General features: G+C 41.3%; 1 protein-coding gene across 3 annotated transcripts; it reads right to left on the reverse strand.

Annotated features, from left to right (window-relative positions):
• Positions 1 to 3,394: 3,394 nt before the first annotated feature.
• ncln (nicalin) lies at positions 3,395 to 16,864 on the reverse strand. 3 transcript variants are annotated; one of them, XM_071487841.1, is made up of 15 exons: positions 16,566 to 16,864; positions 15,763 to 15,953; positions 15,021 to 15,162; positions 14,762 to 14,856; positions 13,533 to 13,613; positions 13,176 to 13,279; positions 10,531 to 10,619; positions 10,091 to 10,230; positions 9,507 to 9,733; positions 8,307 to 8,394; positions 8,171 to 8,209; positions 7,197 to 7,360; positions 6,897 to 6,950; positions 6,509 to 6,587; positions 3,395 to 5,841 (listed from the first exon to the last, which is right to left on the reverse strand). In XM_071487841.1, exons 1-15 carry the CDS (start codon positions 16,738 to 16,740, stop codon positions 5,779 to 5,781), a joined length of 1,731 nt encoding a protein of 576 aa, XP_071343942.1. In that variant the 5' UTR covers positions 16,741 to 16,864; the 3' UTR covers positions 3,395 to 5,778. The 3 variants fall into 3 exon arrangements, with proteins under 3 accessions (XP_071343942.1, XP_071343943.1, XP_071343941.1); XM_071487842.1 differs by having other exon boundaries at positions 9,555 to 9,733; positions 15,021 to 15,165; XM_071487840.1 differs by having other exon boundaries at positions 15,021 to 15,165.

Below are 16,864 nucleotides of genomic sequence, written 5' to 3' on the forward strand. Positions count from 1 at the left end.
ATTTCAATATTCACTTGGCATTCCTGTAGGGAAAAAGCTTCTTCTTCTTTCTTTTTTTTGTCCTTCCCCAGTGTCTGTTGCAAAGCATCTGTTGCTGCACTGACATGAAGGCATACAAGCTGATTGCTGGTTTAATGACAGCAAATAGCTAGAATTGATTGACTGGGTTTTAGTGTCATCCTCACAATTTAATTTGTTGAATTACATTTACTACCAGTTCATGGGTGGTGGCGGCTATCAGGTTCACAGAAAATCAGAACCATAGCCCCGAATTTGTGTAAAGATAAAAATCAGTAAGATAAAAATAATATGTATGCACACATTATGGTATTCAGGAATGCATGACATCGGAATGATTTTGGAAATATGCTATGAAATTGTCTTACAAACAAACAATGAAGAAAAAAAACTAACTATGTAATCATAACGTCTTTATAAATGTCTACAATTCATCCTAAAAGTGATTTTTTGAAGCAGCATCGACCACTGAACACACATAGTGTTGGCAGACTAATGCATACATACAAACCAGTGGGTGACAAACCTTCATGTGGTATTTAAATGTGGGCCTTTTATCTGGGAAGTAATAACACCAAAGTCTATTTTGTCCTAAAAATCCCATGAAAGGGAAGACTTGAAAACTACACTGAAAGGGAACTATTTCATTCGACTGCTTCCTCTGAATCCCACTGCTTTACTACATGTGTATTAAGTGGAAACAGTTGCTGCCACTGTAGAAAATAAGGGATATTTCTATTCTTCCTACCTTCTCGATCAAATTCAAGCTTGTTTCGATGAACAGCATGCTTGTACTGCTGGAGCAGGCCACAGATGATGTCTGTCTGTAGGAGAAGCGTCCGCTCTGTTTTAGTTTATATGTTTGTCTTTCACGATCCCCACGTTGCCGATGTGGGGAGTTGAAACTAACCTTTTATTTTACATTCAGCTATCACTATTATTGTTGTAGTTCAATTTATAATTGTTGATTTGTTTTGGAATTGCTGCTGTTTTTTGTTTTTTTTTTTTCTCTGAGAGCACTGCTTGTTATTCCAGTTGTTGTTTTTCTGCTGTGTAGGAGTCGCTGATAGTCTGTTCAGATAAGATATTTCCAGGGACCAGGGAGAGCCGTGTCTTCATCTACATTACAAACATCTGGATTTAGTCTCAGATCTCTTCCTTTTAATCTGAATGCTGGCTCACACCCATTTTACTGTAGTCTTTACACATGTGTACTGAAAGTAACATGGTTTATCACACATGTTGCTGTGTGTAATATATCAGATGTTCAGAGTCCCGTGGCTGACTGACTTTACTAGCATGGTGTTCTGTGACCTCTGAGGTCCTGCCTGCTTAACTGTGAGACTAGAGCATCCATAGTTTGCTGATATCTTTTGTTATATGATGACAAGTGACAGGTGAGTGAAGTTTGCAGTAACCCCACAAAGACCTGTGGTCTGGATTAGGTGGAACGCATCATTAAAATCTGGTATGGTACTGTGTGCAAAAAGTGCATCTAGAATTTCTCACCTCTCTCCCACTGTGTCATACTACAGTGCTGTGACGTGTTGTGTGAACGAGTAACTACTACTAGGGGTGGGCAATATGGTTATATATACCATCAGACAATAAAAAATATGTTTTTTGTTTTTTTTTGCTGTATCAATAATATCCTGCTTACTGTACTTTTAACTTCTACAAGTGTATTCAGCTATTGTGAACAGTATCTTAAATCAATCAGCTGTTTCCTGGCAAGATTTTTATACATTACATACATTTTTAGCATCTGCATTCACAGATTTTTTTTTTTTTTTTTTTGCTGGATTACTAAAAACAAACTTTATGGTTTCATTATTTTATCCATGAACAATTTCTCAGCCATGTTCAATGTGAGAGAAAACTGAATTTCCGCACACTGTAAACAGTGACTTTATTAGAGATGTGTATCCTGATGGATGCCTCTGAATGTCCATGACTAAAATGCATCTCCAATAAACTCAGTGCTGCCAGTGCGTGAATTCAATCTTTTATTTCACATGAAATTATTTTCCTACTCACGTCTGCAGGTGATTCAACTGTGTATAAATATCATGACATGAAATTACATGGATTGTGAAGAGGAATTTATCCATATTGCCCACTCCTAACTACTACCCAGAACTGACAAAACTATCCAAAATTGAAGGACGATTTAGAGATTGTCAGTCTATTTTTCTTTCTGAGTGGATTTGGCTGATTCTTATTAAAATATTTGACATTGGCAGTTTGACAGTTCAGGTCATCTTTGGTTTAAGTTGTTGGAAACATGTTGCCTGTGAAGCTCGCTTCAGTCAGACAACTCACCTGGGACAGATTTATTTTGTGAATGTATTCTTGAGAGTTAATATTCGATGTCACTCTTCATTTGCATACACTAAGCTAAGCACAGAGAATCAGGGAGTGAAAAGAAGTTATGTTTGAAAACTAGTAGTTTTAGAGTAGTTAAACAGCAGCAATTACACGACCACATTCCTGCAAATCTGCAGTGGATTTGTTTTGCAGTGAGTAGAATATGATATATTTGGTGTTCAGGCTCTGACCTCATCACTCCCTATTATCATACACTAACCTCAGTGCTGAGAAAGTCAGGGTGACAGTAAAAAAAAAAAAAACAAGGTTTTGTAAACGCATCAATAAACTAGTGTAACTTATAGGACCATCTTACTGTGAAGGCTGCAGTGGATTTGTGTTGCAGTTAGTAGAGTATGATGAAGTTGGTGTGTATCCCCCCCCCCACTCATTTCCATACACTAAGATCAGCACAGCAAAGATCAGGGAGTGACAGCAACTTTGTTGGAAGTTTTGTACTAAATATAATGAAGTTGTCTGTCTGAACGGGCTCACAGGCTTCACACCATTGTGACACAAAGTATCTCCATCAATGTGACAGTTGTGCCAAAATGTCCACCCAAATTATGAAGCAAGTGTTTGTGGGAGCTGGTGACGAGTGGAGAGCTACTAGAGACTGACGGGCAGAAAAGCCCTGCAGGTATTTCTTATAAATTGCACTGTAATTTATTAGTATTATTTTTATTGTTCATGAGTAGATCAAAATTAGAAAAGGGAAGGGAGAATTTGGGAATTTTTTATCACTTTCTGGGAAGAATCATTAACCAAATCTCTTAATTATAAGTGTATTTTAATGATACATATTTTTTTGGACCACTGATATAAACTGTAAGCTGTACAAATTGCCCCATTTTTTTTTTTTTCAAGCCATTTTAAAATTTGATCTCTTTCTAAAATCTGACCACTTGATAAAGACTTGCTCTTTTGTAATACAATTTTAATACCATTCAGCCAATGTTATCGTTTCCATTTTTTTCCCATAAAATAAAACATGTCAGTAAACAAGAGATGTGTTCCTTGTGATTTCTTTTTCCATCATTTATTTCTTTTTTTAATCACAACTGATATCATTTTCATTGCAAAGATCAAGTGTTGTGGATGAGGCGAAACAGAGTTCAGACCAGAGGAGAGTTCATCTCAGTGCACAAACAAAAACTGCTTCAATAAATTAAAAAAAATTCATATGTACCACACAGTATATCCCTTGTGTTGGTGAATAAAAAGTCCTGTCACTGTTACTATGGTGACAGGGGGAGGGGTGGGGGAGATTATAAGTCATGCAGTAACATTTGGAAAATACAAAACCGTGGGGGGGGGGGGGGAAACACACACACACAAAAAAAAAAACACCATTCACCCACAACAAGGCAAGACTATGACAGAAAGGTCAAGCAAACACGACAGTATTGTTCAATTTACACACCAAGTTCTCACTGAACTAATATTCTGGAGATGTTTTAAGATATTTTTCCCATTTAACCCAACACCCTTTGTGTTACTGCCCATTTTAAGACATACATTGTGTAAATACTGCAGCGCTGGCTTGACCGAAACCTTAACACAGCTTTAAAAATTTCTGATTAAGTCACATTTTTGCTGCAGTCGGCAAAAGTCCACGCACAGCGCGACATGTTTTCTACTGATAAAAAGGAGTAAAGGGGGAGTTTTATCTTGTCATGTGTTGGCGTTGTACTTTTACACACTAAACACGTACATGCTCCGATTAGACAAGAAAACATGTTCGTTGCATGTGACCTTTTGTAACATGAGCTTTCAGATGCGACTTTTGTTTGTTCAATCAAATCAGGATTTAGAAAGACTTCAGCAGTGACAATAAGAAACATGAAGTCACAAAGCAACAGAGAAACGAACTTCAAAAAAAAAAAGGTGACTCAAAAAGCAAGAAGGAAACATTTCAAGGTGGAATCTGCTTACATTTATAGAACTATATATATTAAATGTGGAGAAATGGGAAATTTCATACGTACAATAATTATTTGGCAAGGATTTTTGTCCTATTCAGCTCAATGTTTCTTTTAATAAATTCACTACCATCAGGATTATACACACACTACTTCACATTTTATTTAGACAACTTGTCTGTTCCGTAAACTGTATTTTTGTTTGAGGAGTCATTTTCTCTCAGCATTTAAAGGATGAGTTCAGATTTTTTTCAAGTCTGTCTCAACACAACACTCACATCCCCATATCGACATTCACACAGTTATTGGCTGTTGTGATCGTTCCTCATGTTCATACTGGCTATAAAGTGCCCCCTTCCTTGCATGACCACACTTAACCAACTGACAAATTAAACAACCAATTGTTTTGATCATCGATTAATTGTTTAAGTCATAGCACAAACATTTGCTGGTTCCAGCTTTCTGAGGATTTGTCTTATACTGTTGTAAATTGAATATCGGAGTGTTGACAGAAAAAGATATGCGAAGACGTCACTTTGGGCTCTGACAACCTGCAATGGCCGTTTTGTACTGTTTGACATTTTATAGTTGAAAAGTTTAATTGACAAATGAATGAGTAATAAACGTAATTGTTAGTTGCCCTAAAGATAGAAAAGACAAAAGGCCAGAGTTCTTTCTGAGGTTAATGAGGCTTCAGCAGTTCAAGTCAGCCAAGTGGATATCTTCTGATATTTCAGTCTTTTTAATAAGGAATTCTCTCCGTGTTTCCGTGGACAGTGTTTCCTTGATGAGCTGTGGAGGAGGGATATCAACACGAGGAGGGAAATGCGACTTACACTGCTGGAGCTTCATATCATCAGCTGAACTTTAGAGAGCGTAACTCCACAAAACTACTCTGTGAGGACTGTATTAAGACAGACTTGATAAAATGTGAACCTTTCTTTTGACGACAAGGTTGGCGAACACATCTCTGAACAAAATAAAGTCTGGGCTAAACTCTGTGTGGTCAGTTTCTCCCTCTAGCTGCCCGAGAAAACACGTGACGTCAGTTTGGCTGGATGATCACACAATATACTGAGGAGAGGAATGAAGAGCGATCAGTGGTACAGCAACGTCACAAACTCACTTAGTCTCGTCTAAACCTCTGAGGTGTGGACAAATGGTTTAAAATCTGTCAAATAATGAAATATTTCCAATGCGAGGGATTATCAGAAATGAAAGACAAGACGTTTGGAGAGAAGAATGATTCCTGATTATTCTGGTCGGTGAGACCAAATGGATTGAGTCGGCAGCAGGACAGGATCTGACATCATAGTTTGTGGATCAGGATGACGGGACATGGAAGCGATTCGCTGGTTTGAAAACCATCATGAGAACAGCAGCTCAGCCGAGCTCCTGTGTTCTTACTGGCTAAAGTTTCATAATTTGAGGAAAGGGGGGGGTTCCAGAAAAGAGAAGGTGTGGTGTTGGTTTAGTGGGCCTTTGCCTTGGGTTGGGTGATTCTACGGACAACACTGTAGAGGACCCCGAAGTTCTGTAAAGAGACCACAAGTGCAGAAATGGTGTTCATGTTATATTTCCAAAGAATAAAAGAAAACATCTGCACATTTACAAGCTCTTTCATATGGACATGAAAGAAAAAGTCTGTCAATAATCTACATCAGGGACAGATTTTGAAATTTATTTAGACATTGAAGCCTTGATTAATCGTCCTTGTGAGCAGAAGAGATGCTCACCTCCTTTTTCTCTTGCAAAGCCCCTTTTCAACTTCCCCATCAAAGTTAATTATTAATTAGAATGCAATAAAAAATGTCTAAAAGAATGACTGCAAACTAAGTCTTTTATTTATTTTTTTATTCCCTTTACAGACTTTTATTAACCAAACTGACATGAGAAGAATCCCCATTTGCAACGTCAGCTCATTCACTACTGTACTTGGTCTTTTATTAAACTGAATTTATTTTCTTTGTGCATAAGAGGTGATATTTAAACATTAAATTTATTACAGTGGCGGAACTAGACGTGCATTCAAACTCTCTCTCATTACTTTAATCTGCCATCATGACTTTTACATAAAAAGAGACTTGGGCACTTATTCAAATGAGACAGGCATGTAGAACTGGAAACACGTTTATGCATTTATGTAACGTGGTGCATGTCTGAAAGGAGCTATCGACTACTGCATGAAAACTGTGACTTACCTGGATAGCCAGATACATCATCCCTAAGTAGGCTGCGATGCAGACAGCCAGAAGCAGGTCAAAAATAGCAGGCTTCACTCTGAGGGAGAGAAAATCGCCAGAGTGAGTTCAAGAGATAAGAGGAGTGATTATTAAGAGAGAAAAGAAAGTCAAAAATGATCTTTCTCATTATGTCATGGCTGTTTTTACTGTTTGGATTTGATCTTTTATTAGCATGGACCAAAGACTGAAATTTAGGATTGACTGCGCATTAATTAAAATCAGAGGAGACAGCCTCATAACTTTACAGACAGCCCTGAGCTGGAGAGCTTTTACAAAGCTACTGTAAATCAGCATGAGCCACACCAAGCCGTCTCAGAGGAAGGAAGAGGAGCTCATTAAAACGTACCTGTAAGCATTCATGGTCTGCTTGAGCTGGTCGTAGAATACAAACTCTGGATCCCTGAGGAGGAGGAGACTGTTAGAAACTGATCACAATCTCCAGGTTTTATTAGATCTGTAATTTCTGAGAATATTCACATATCACTGGTTGAAGTTTTATGACAATATATTTCAAAAATCTAAATTATGTCTAAACCATGATGATAGAAAATGATATTTGATTATTTTTATTTATTATCTGCAGACTTGCGATCAAAGTAACAAATGTGTGGCTGTGTTTTCTGTTTGCCTCCACCCTCATGTTTACCTTTTGTCAGCTTTGACGTAGTGTTTCTTGACATCCTTGAGGTAGCGTCCGAGGTGATACTCGAGAGTGGACACCACGCTGCTGTCTTTGTCCACCAGCTGGGCGGCTCGCGGCTGCGCTGTGAGCCAGTCCACCACTGCGGATAACTGCTCCTCCTGCACCTGCTGATGTAACACAAACCATATTACAACGGCATACAGTACGAACACAGCCACTTTTACAGAGCTGTGCCCTCCAGTCTTGGCAGTTACTTGTCTATTGGACCATTTGAGTAAGCATCAGTTTCAGGTGAACGTAGCCGAGCCTGACACCTTTTCTAGTGCATCACTGAAACTGAGAGGAAGTCTGTTTCAGCCTGATACTGAGATGAGTTTGTCATTTAAAAAATATGTGGTGATTACATGAAAGATGATGGGAGACTGAGCACTCATTGCACAAAACCTTGGCCCAGAATATTTTTAACATATTTCAGTGGTTGGGCAAGTAAGTGCCCAGCAAGTGTCAATTCTTGGCACCAACCCATGGAGATGAAGAAGTAAAGAGTATAATACCAGGAGACACACACACGACACAGGTCTACTGAACATGTTTTCAATTCTGATGTGATTTATTTAGATGAAACAGCTTTCATAGATTAATCTCTTGTTCTTAACATACAGAGAGTTAATTCTGCTACTGGAAGGCCACACTGCTAAACCTTAGAATAACATAAATACCAGTGATTTAACCTGCATCTCCAGCCGTGTGAAGTTTTGTACAAAACAGAAGTGTTTTTTTAGAAAACTCGACAAAACACAAATGCAAATGGTCTGCGTTCCCAACAAGTTGTGTTATGCGAATAAAGCTTATATTGTGAGGTTTTCCTCCTCGTTTTTAAGTTTGCACAAATTGTGCATTAAGCAGATTAACAGAAACACACCAAGTGTGCCGCTCAGACTCATGGCACAGGTGCATGGAAGTTGTAAATGACTTACCATTTGTTCAGTGAAGATCTTCAGGTCTCCAGGGGCCCCCTGTTCAGCCGAGTATAAGAACAAAAGTATCATATCACAGGCAGGAAAACAGGCACAGCATGTAGCATTTTGATAGATTTTCTCCATCTGTTTTTACCTTCTCTGTGAGGTTGTAGATGACCCTGGCCAGTGCTTCTGCTACCACCTTGGTGTTCCTACTGAGTTTCTTTACATCAACGTGAGGCCTGTAAGACACAAACACAAGTTTGCAGACAGAGAAACAAAAAAATCATCAGAGGAGGAGAAACCAGAAACCCAGAAGAATATGGATCGCAGAGCTTCCAAAGCCACACAGGCAGGAGGGGACTTTTTTAAATTGATTATTAAATTATACTGAATATAACTGAACAATATCTACAGCTCTATCTCTGTGCATGCTGTCCATCTCACCTGTTGCTTCTGCTGCAGCTGGTTCATCCTTACAGCAGCGTGTTGCCTGCTGCCATCCTCCTCCCCTCCTACATCTCTCTCTTAATTAGCTAAAGCTATCCCCTCCAAACACTCCCTTGCTGCTTCAGCTGCCACAGCAGCAATAAACGAAGCCTGGAAATATTCTGAACAAATTAACTGGATAGCTCATCTCTTTTTTAAAGCTATTAGGTACTCTGTGTTGCTAATACCTCTGGTCCAGACTGTATTTTGCCTCCTCCTCCTTTGGAGACTGCAAATATTTTTTTGTCATTCATGTGGACTGAAGGAGCAAACACTCAGCGTCTGAGTTTGATGTTATGTTTGGATTCAGACGTGCACAGAGAGGTTGTTTTTAGGGGGAGGCGGCAGAGAGCAGGTCAATGAGGGCAATTAAATAAGAGTTCATGCATTTGAAACAATAAAGAGAAAATTAATATGGCAGTCAATGTTGATAGTGTGTCAGGCTGCCATAAATAAATCAATGTATAGGAAACACTGCTTACAGATCAGGTGCAGAAAACTCAAAGTGAACAGATAAATGGTTTACTAACAGACAGAGAGACAGGGAGATGGACGGCCACAGAGGCAGAGGAGGATTAAAGAATGGAGAGCAGTAAAAAGAGTACATTTTTACTGCCACACTCAAGAGGCATCAAATGTAAATCTCATGTGCCAAACAAAACCTCCAACACTGCAACGCTGACAAAAAGTACAAAAATGCTGTCACTGATGATGGAAGTTATGCACTGGTCAGATCCCTAAAACACTTCAGTTGTGTCATGAAAGGGGCACAAATGGGTCAATAACACCTAAGACATGAATGAAAGCGGCTGGAACAGAAACTCTTTTCTTTTGGTGATTCAGAGACTTGCAGTAATGAACCCACCCAGCAGGGGGCTCTCCCGCTCCGTGGCGAGAGGAGGGGGACACTGACCGCACGTCCATGATGCTGGAGCGCTGAGCCAGGCGGTGTGAGGGCAGATGGGACAGAGTGAAGGCCGGCAGCCGGCGGATCCCGAAGCGCTCGTGCTCCCAGGCCAGCATGTCGTCGGCCAGGTTGATTTTCTTGTGGACCATGGAGAACTTGACCTCCGGGTACTGACTACTCACCACCTGGGAGGAAGTGAGAGGGAAAGAAAAACACAGCGGCTGTTAAAAATTATACACTCGGCTTATCCTTCATGTTTGATGATTTGCCTGAAACTCTGATACTGATTCAAAGAGCTTGTAACGGGCAGAAACTGAGCAGCACGTGCTCTGGTTCACAGCTCACATGATGTGACAGAAATATCTGCAACTTTAAAAGATTCAGATGTTGAGTTTGCATGTCCATTTACATTCCTATGTAGGTTATGAGCCACAACTCTTACATGCCACCAAAAAAGAGTTTATATATCAAAGTCTAGTTATCAAAGTGACTCAGAAAAATAGGAGATCAGACACTGGTGTGTGAAGCCTCACGATACTTACCATCTCTAGCTCCTTGAGCAGAGAATATTGAGGAGTTCCCTCTTTAGGTGGTTTGGACACATGGAGGTGCAGAGAGTCTCCGTTCCCCAGAGTGTCCAGACACAGCACGAAGGCTACGTTGTCCTGCAGCAAACTGGAGTCTGTTGCCAAAAGCAGGGAGAGGTACAACAGAAGAGAAACAGAAAAGAAAGTCAATAAATCATTTTTTGTTCTGTTCTCCTTCAACAAGAAGCCTTAACATGTAACTGTTTGGTCTTCATTCTAGTGAGGAAGTGTCTTTGGTAACATATGGATTTTAATGTATCTATTAATTTATTTTTTTTGACCGCTTTGGGTCATATTTTATTAAAACTGAATCATGGACCCAAAATTGAATATTGGACAAAATCCTGCTGCATGAGTAGTTATATACTCTGCAAGTTCTGAATATTAAAGGGTACCTGTGTGGTCCAGATTCTCCTCCAGCCAACGTTTGGTGCCCTGGTAGTTAAACTTCCCTCCACCAGATACAAAGAACAGCAGGTTGTATCTGAAAACACAGCAATTCACAAATGAGTCAAAGTCGCAGAAGCAGATAGAGGAGGATGTGTGATACTAGATTTGCTTTCAAACATGCACTGCAACCCTGAACTTATCTAGACATGTACGCAACAACACAAATGTCTGGATCAGTTGGACGGAACACTTAACAGACTTTATCCTGCCAGCTCCCTAATACAAAGTCTGTATAACGTCCAACTGAGCTGATGAGTGAATAGAGCCATAATTATCATGAGTATTCAAAGTGAGCCAGTAGATGTGTTGATGATGTTTCTATTACACGACCACTATGAAACTGGAGGATTACAATTCTCTACCTGGAATGTCAAAAGACTCTGCTGTTTATGACTGCCCATTGCCTAAGTTAAACGTTTAACAAATTAACCCTGGTTCTCTGAAACATGGGTGAGGTATCTCACTATGGAGATGCTCCCTGCACTGTCCCCAAGAAGCTATTTTGCATTAAGCCAGTCTTGACTGGCAGACAGGTGTGTCATCGGCTCTTGACATCTAAGACTGGTCATTAAAATAGGCTATAGCCAGTTAGTTAGGCACTCTGGTACTGAAGCCATCCTCAAAACTGTTTGAGACAGTGTGGGTGCTGTAACATCCAATTCGTAGAATCTGGTGAAACTCTGTGGCGCTGTCCAGCTGGCAGCCACACAGATCTCAATGTAGCTGTATCACCAATGGAAAGAGTATGCAGACCTGCAGGGAGGTTGCAACTCTGTATTATAATAGGCTATGGCTATCCAGTGTGACAAATGCTGCTTCACAAGGTTTTTCCCTAGATGTGGTGTAGCCCTGAGTCCAGCAGTCCTGTCCACACAGGTGTGTAATACCCGCACCAGACGGAGTGCATTAAGCCTTTCATGCTCCTGGTGGGTTAAAAGAAAAACCTTGGGCACAAACACAGAATTAGGTTTTAGTAAAACCTTAGAATCCTCCATTAAAAACTGTCTCCATAACGGGTTTACTGACAAAGCATGGGCATCGCGTGTGTAGCAGAGGCCAGCATGATTCATGTGCCATTTACTGCCCAGCCTTTGTACGTGGCTCCCCAGCCCACTAGAAAGGCATCTATTGTAAGAAGTTTCCTTCCCAGGAACATTCCCATGGCAACGCCCATTGTCAGAAAAGCTGCGCATCTCCAAGGCTGCAGAGCAAGGATGCATGCAATGAAAACCAAAACCTGGGGGTTCAGTTTAAGCAACGCAACCCACCACTGAAGTGGCTTCATGTATAAAGAGACTGAAATGCGGCTGCGCCCATGGCTCGCGGCCTGGGTGCACGCCTGAAAATATTTTTATCAAGATTTTACTGTGGAGGAAGCTATGGCACCATGCTCACAGCTCAGATAGCGGTGGGTGATGATGTCAAGCTGCTTGCCCCAGCTAGCTGCCATTGGCATGGTGTGTCTGTGGGTGCTCGCCACTGACACCTGTGATGGTGTCATCGTAGGATCCACTGCTGACAGACTAGCTTGGCCTGCCAGCCTGCGTCAGCGAGTCTTGATAGAGAGACTCTATTGCTCATAGCTAGCTGGCTATGCTGCAGCCCAATACACACAACACATAGAGGATGGGTGTCTGCCCAGCAATTTTGTTACCACATGAACGTGCCTTCGCCAGTAGCTTGTCCTTGTCCTTGAGAAGATTCATGTTCAGATAGCCATGCAGCACTGGGTAACGTTTGGCGACTGAGTGGTTTTGCTAACCCATTAGCTACACCTGCCATCTGAGAGGCTGCTTCTGGGAGCAAGAAGAGGTTTTAGAACTGAAGAGACAGCGTTACATCAGGTTCTTACAGCAGGAGTAAATCCCTCCTCTAGGGAGTGGACGTCACGCCTTGACGTCAGTCAAGACTGATGTAACGTAAAAATGCCTTCTGGAGGAGAGCACAGGGAGCCTGAGTGAGATACTGAATGAACGTGTCTGACACAGATAATCTCTGGTTGTGTGCTACATCTTTGAAAAGTGCCACTCTGGACAATGTCAAGAGCTGATTCTCTGGGGACTGTCTGGAGTTCAGAGGAGAAAACAGCTTAGGATAAACAGGTAAAGGGCCTCGTGTTGTACTTAAAAAATATCAGTGTCTGTGGTGTTTTAGTAACCACTGTGATTCCTCCCACACACACACACACACACACACTATATAGCGAATGATCCTGTACCTCATCACTGACCACTTTCAGCGTTTAACACAGTCAGATATGATCCTTATAACCAGCAGGGCACACCGATAATTCATCCGTTCTCAAAAAGCATTAAGAACAGGACACCTACTATAACAAACGTGATAACTAATAGACTTCTGTTAAGATGAACCAGCAATCAATTCAGCTTCTACCGTTTCATCATAAATGCAATACATAAAGTAAGTGTTCAGCGCATTGAGTGTTAATGTGAATGTCTAAAACAATAGGATAAGGTCCTTTCTGTGCAGCTAAAACAGTTTACAATCTGCTGGGAGAGCTATTTGAGATTCATGAGACACAAAATGATCCAAAAACAATCTGAAAGCAAGTGTTGGCGTCATTACTCACCCAGCATGAGTCCTCTTGTAGGTGTAGAGTTTCGAGAAGAGCCGAGCCAGCTCTAGTAACATGGACACTCCGCTACCGTTCGAGTCGGCGCCGTAAGACAGCCACTGCACACAAAAACAGTTAAGAGTCAGATTACTCTTCTGGCCTGCTCTCTCTTTACTGACGCTGTGTTGCATTACTGTGTTTTATTTTCTGAACTATTATTGTATGAAGGTTGAGTTTGGAAGCTAAATAAGTTATCCAATTTACCAAGTCCTACAAATATTTGTAGACAAAATATTTCTGATGCTTCTGATTTCCTGAAAGTTTTGAAGGTGTAAGGGATGATCTGTAAGAAAAAAGAAGCAGTGAACATACTGGAGCAACACCAAAGGAGTCATAGTGAGCCACCACGACAATAGTGGGCAGGTCCTCTCCTCCAACTCCAGCCAGACGACCCTGGTAAACAACAACAACAACAACAACGGAGCCATTAGACTTGGCAGAAATAAAAACAGAGCAGAAGGAGAAAATCTGTAGCTTTGGATTCAGCTAAACCAACACCACTGTGTGTACTTAACTGTCTGTCAGCATGACTGTGCAGAGCTGAAGTGGGCTACAGTCACAGTCGACCTCCTGACCACAGACCTCAGAGAAAAACCTCAGTCTGTCTCATAATCCGCTGCAGTATGACTAAACCACTTTTTCCTTCTGGTTTTAACACATAGCTCAGATTAGAAAGTCCTGACCTAACACTTCTCTACTGCTTTATTTTTGTCCTTTCTCACTCAACTAACTGATTTAAATCTATGTTAAAACTGTGAGCACTGCCATTCAAGTCTTTTCATGAAGCTTTATGAGAGAGGAAGGCACAGAAATACTGACGCAATCAATTCTTGTAAAGTCTGACTCAAAACAGCTGAAGAATGACATTCATATGGGCTCACGTTCAGCTAAATAATCTACTTGTTCGGGGTAAAAGGGTGTTGCATTAAAATAATTATAACTAAAATGTAACCTTGAGAACAACAAAAGAGAAGGAAGAAAAAAGCGAACCACCGACCAATGATCAGTTCTGTCAGTCACTAGAGAGAATGTGTGTAATGTATCTGTTTCTGCATATAAATAAAAACTGCAATATAGTCTCAGTTTGACCTGAAAATGTATACTGCAGTTGATTCAATTCATCACTGTGTAACAACACGCTGAAACTAAATCTGTTGTAGTGAGCCCTTCTGATAAAATCCATCTTAGACTTCAAACCTCCAGGCTTTCAGTTCACACAGCAGTTTTTGTTCATGGATTTAAGCCCACCCACATATACAGAAAACACACACCGAGTACTAAGATACTGTAGAGTGCAGCACACGCAATACTACCCTTAGTAATAAATAAAATACAGAAATGTTATTTAATACAGACGCCATTTGAAACTGAGAACAAAGACCATTTCAAATAAATTCTTGTTTAACTGAACAGTCCAAACCTTCTTTAAAATTTTAAATGCCCACATACAGAAGATAAATATTGAAAGTATGAGTACACTGACTTTACAGTATTGGAATCTATCTTGGAAAGTCTTTCTAATCTCATGCTTAGTCCCTCACCTCTAAACTGGTGATGGCCCAGTCACTGATGGCCTTGCTCTGAGCTCCACTGGTGACCATCTGGAAGCCGTTGGCTGTGGCCGTGTGCAGCAGGACTGTAGAAAACACAAACAGTAAAATGACATTAATGCTTGATCTTAAATAGTGATTGAATGGACTATAAGTGTATGTTCTCGTCATGCAGAGTGCTGATTTGTGTGTACGATGCAGACAAACAGATCACACCAGCAGGTGCAATCTGGAGGGGACGAGTCTCTACCTTCAGCTGCTGACAAGGAGCCCTGTGAGGAGGAGGAGGTCAGGGTTTGGGTGTAGATGGACAGCAGCTCATCGTCCTCCATGGCAAAGTACACAGGGACGATGGTCTCAGTAGCCAACATCTCTGGTTCCAGCTCCATGAACTGCTACACAGGAGGAACAGAGGGGCACATCATGTTTTACAACATAAGACACACAGCTCCATTTATTTGATTGAGAAACTGATGGATTAAATTTGGAGTATTGCACACTCACACTTTGAGTGGAATGTGAAATGCACCAAACATGGTTTTAAGTTATGTAACCAAATGAGTAATTTATCAAATGCCTACCACTGGTGCTTTCCAGAAGGATTAATAATCCCACTCATAGAGTGGGAAGTCTAATTAGTCCCAATTTGTGCAGCGTGGTTTAAAGAGATAGAGAGAGGATTGAATCTCTGTTGAGGGTTACCAATTGTGAACTATGACACCACTTGCGTTTTCATTCTCACCACTGTAGATGTGCCCTTGAACAAGACATTTATCCCATACAAATCAACCCAAAGCAGACACGCTTGTGGCTGACTGTGTGATAGTGGTTCAGAGTACTGCTCAGCAGTCGAACAGGCGATGCTACTTGTGACTTGTACACAATGTCAGAGGCTGAGACCACCTACCATCTAACCTCTAGTCAGATTGGAAACAGTCAAGGGTTAAAGAGAAAAAAACTCTTAATTGTGACAATGGCGTCTGTGTCAATACCTGTACTATGTCCTGGGGCACAGCAGACATGTTCTTGGGAAGGGTGATGACCACAGCTCCTGCTGACTGGCGCAGGGCTTTCTGGTACTTATCGTAGGAGAAGTCTGCCAGCCGCATGATAACACAGCGACGACTTAGTACCTCTGCCTCCACAGTACGAGCCTCTGTGTTCAGGATGGCATTCCTGGTACCTGAGGATACCATACACACGATCATCATATCTCATACTCTTAACAAAGATTATAGGAGAAGGCTTGGGATTGGTGATCCATTTGACAAATGTTGTAGCTTCCTTTTATTTTCATCTCAAACACTGAACCACATGTGACAACATTGTCACACTGTGTGGACTGAGGAGAGAGGAAGAGGACACTGGTTTCCCCCAGTTCTTCAGACCAGAAACCAGAAACCTTCACTAACACAGTTATGCAGTATTTAAACTGACAAATAGGAAATGATAAACTGTCACGTCCTTTCAGAGTAAAACACTAAGAGGAAGTGAAGTGAACACATTAGCTTACATTTTGTCCTCCTCCTGTTTTTAAGTAAATGGTGAATCAACACACACAGATACAGTTAATTACAGACACCACAGATGTATTATCTTATAGTAATGGTCCTGATTTGGTCCTTGATGCTAAGCTACATTAGCAGCTAGTTAGCTGTAGCTACCCCTCACTGCTGTCACTTAGCGCGGCTAGCTAAAGTTAGCTATTTGATACCGACCCAATCTCCGGACAAGTCGCCGCAGTAGAGCTTACACCAACTCCCGGTTGATAAATTGGAGAAAAGAGCCGACTCACCGTACGGCTGTCCCTGCAGGTCGTACTGCTGCATGCGGTACACCGTGAACTCATGTGCCGCCTCAGCCGGGAGCGGTGACACCAGGATCAGCACCGCCGGGATAAACACGATAAAGGTCAGGGGAAACGAAGACTTAAACATGTTGTCGAACACTTCACTGGCCTCCTCGAACATGTTGGCGATTGTATTAAACGCACAGCTCGGGATGAAGCAATGGACTTGGCTGGCACCGCTCTCAGAGACTGACAGCCGGGGAGCGAGTTCAGCTAGCCGAGCGGAGCTACAGCTACACGGTTCC

Source organism: Trachinotus anak, unplaced genomic scaffold, assembly GCF_046630095.1.
Source record: "Trachinotus anak isolate AG129_WGS33_773 ecotype Australia unplaced genomic scaffold, CSIRO_AGI_Tana_v1 ptg000010l, whole genome shotgun sequence".
NCBI lineage: Eukaryota > Metazoa > Chordata > Actinopteri > Carangiformes > Carangidae > Trachinotus > Trachinotus anak.

Excerpts from the sequence above, each read along its gene's own strand:
- ncln (XM_071487840.1), bottom strand. The coding sequence starts at position 16,740 with ATGTTCGAGGAGGCCAGTGAAGTGTTCGACAACATGTTTAAGTCTTCG. Across the intron at positions 10,231-10,530 it reads GGAGAATCTGGACCACACAG|ACTCCAGTTTGCTGCAGGAC; the intron begins GTACCCTTTAAT and ends TTTTGGCAACAG. Across the intron at positions 8,395-9,506 it reads GCGGGAGAGCCCCCTGCTGG|GCCTCACGTTGATGTAAAGA; the intron begins GTGGGTTCATTA and ends TGTGTCTTACAG.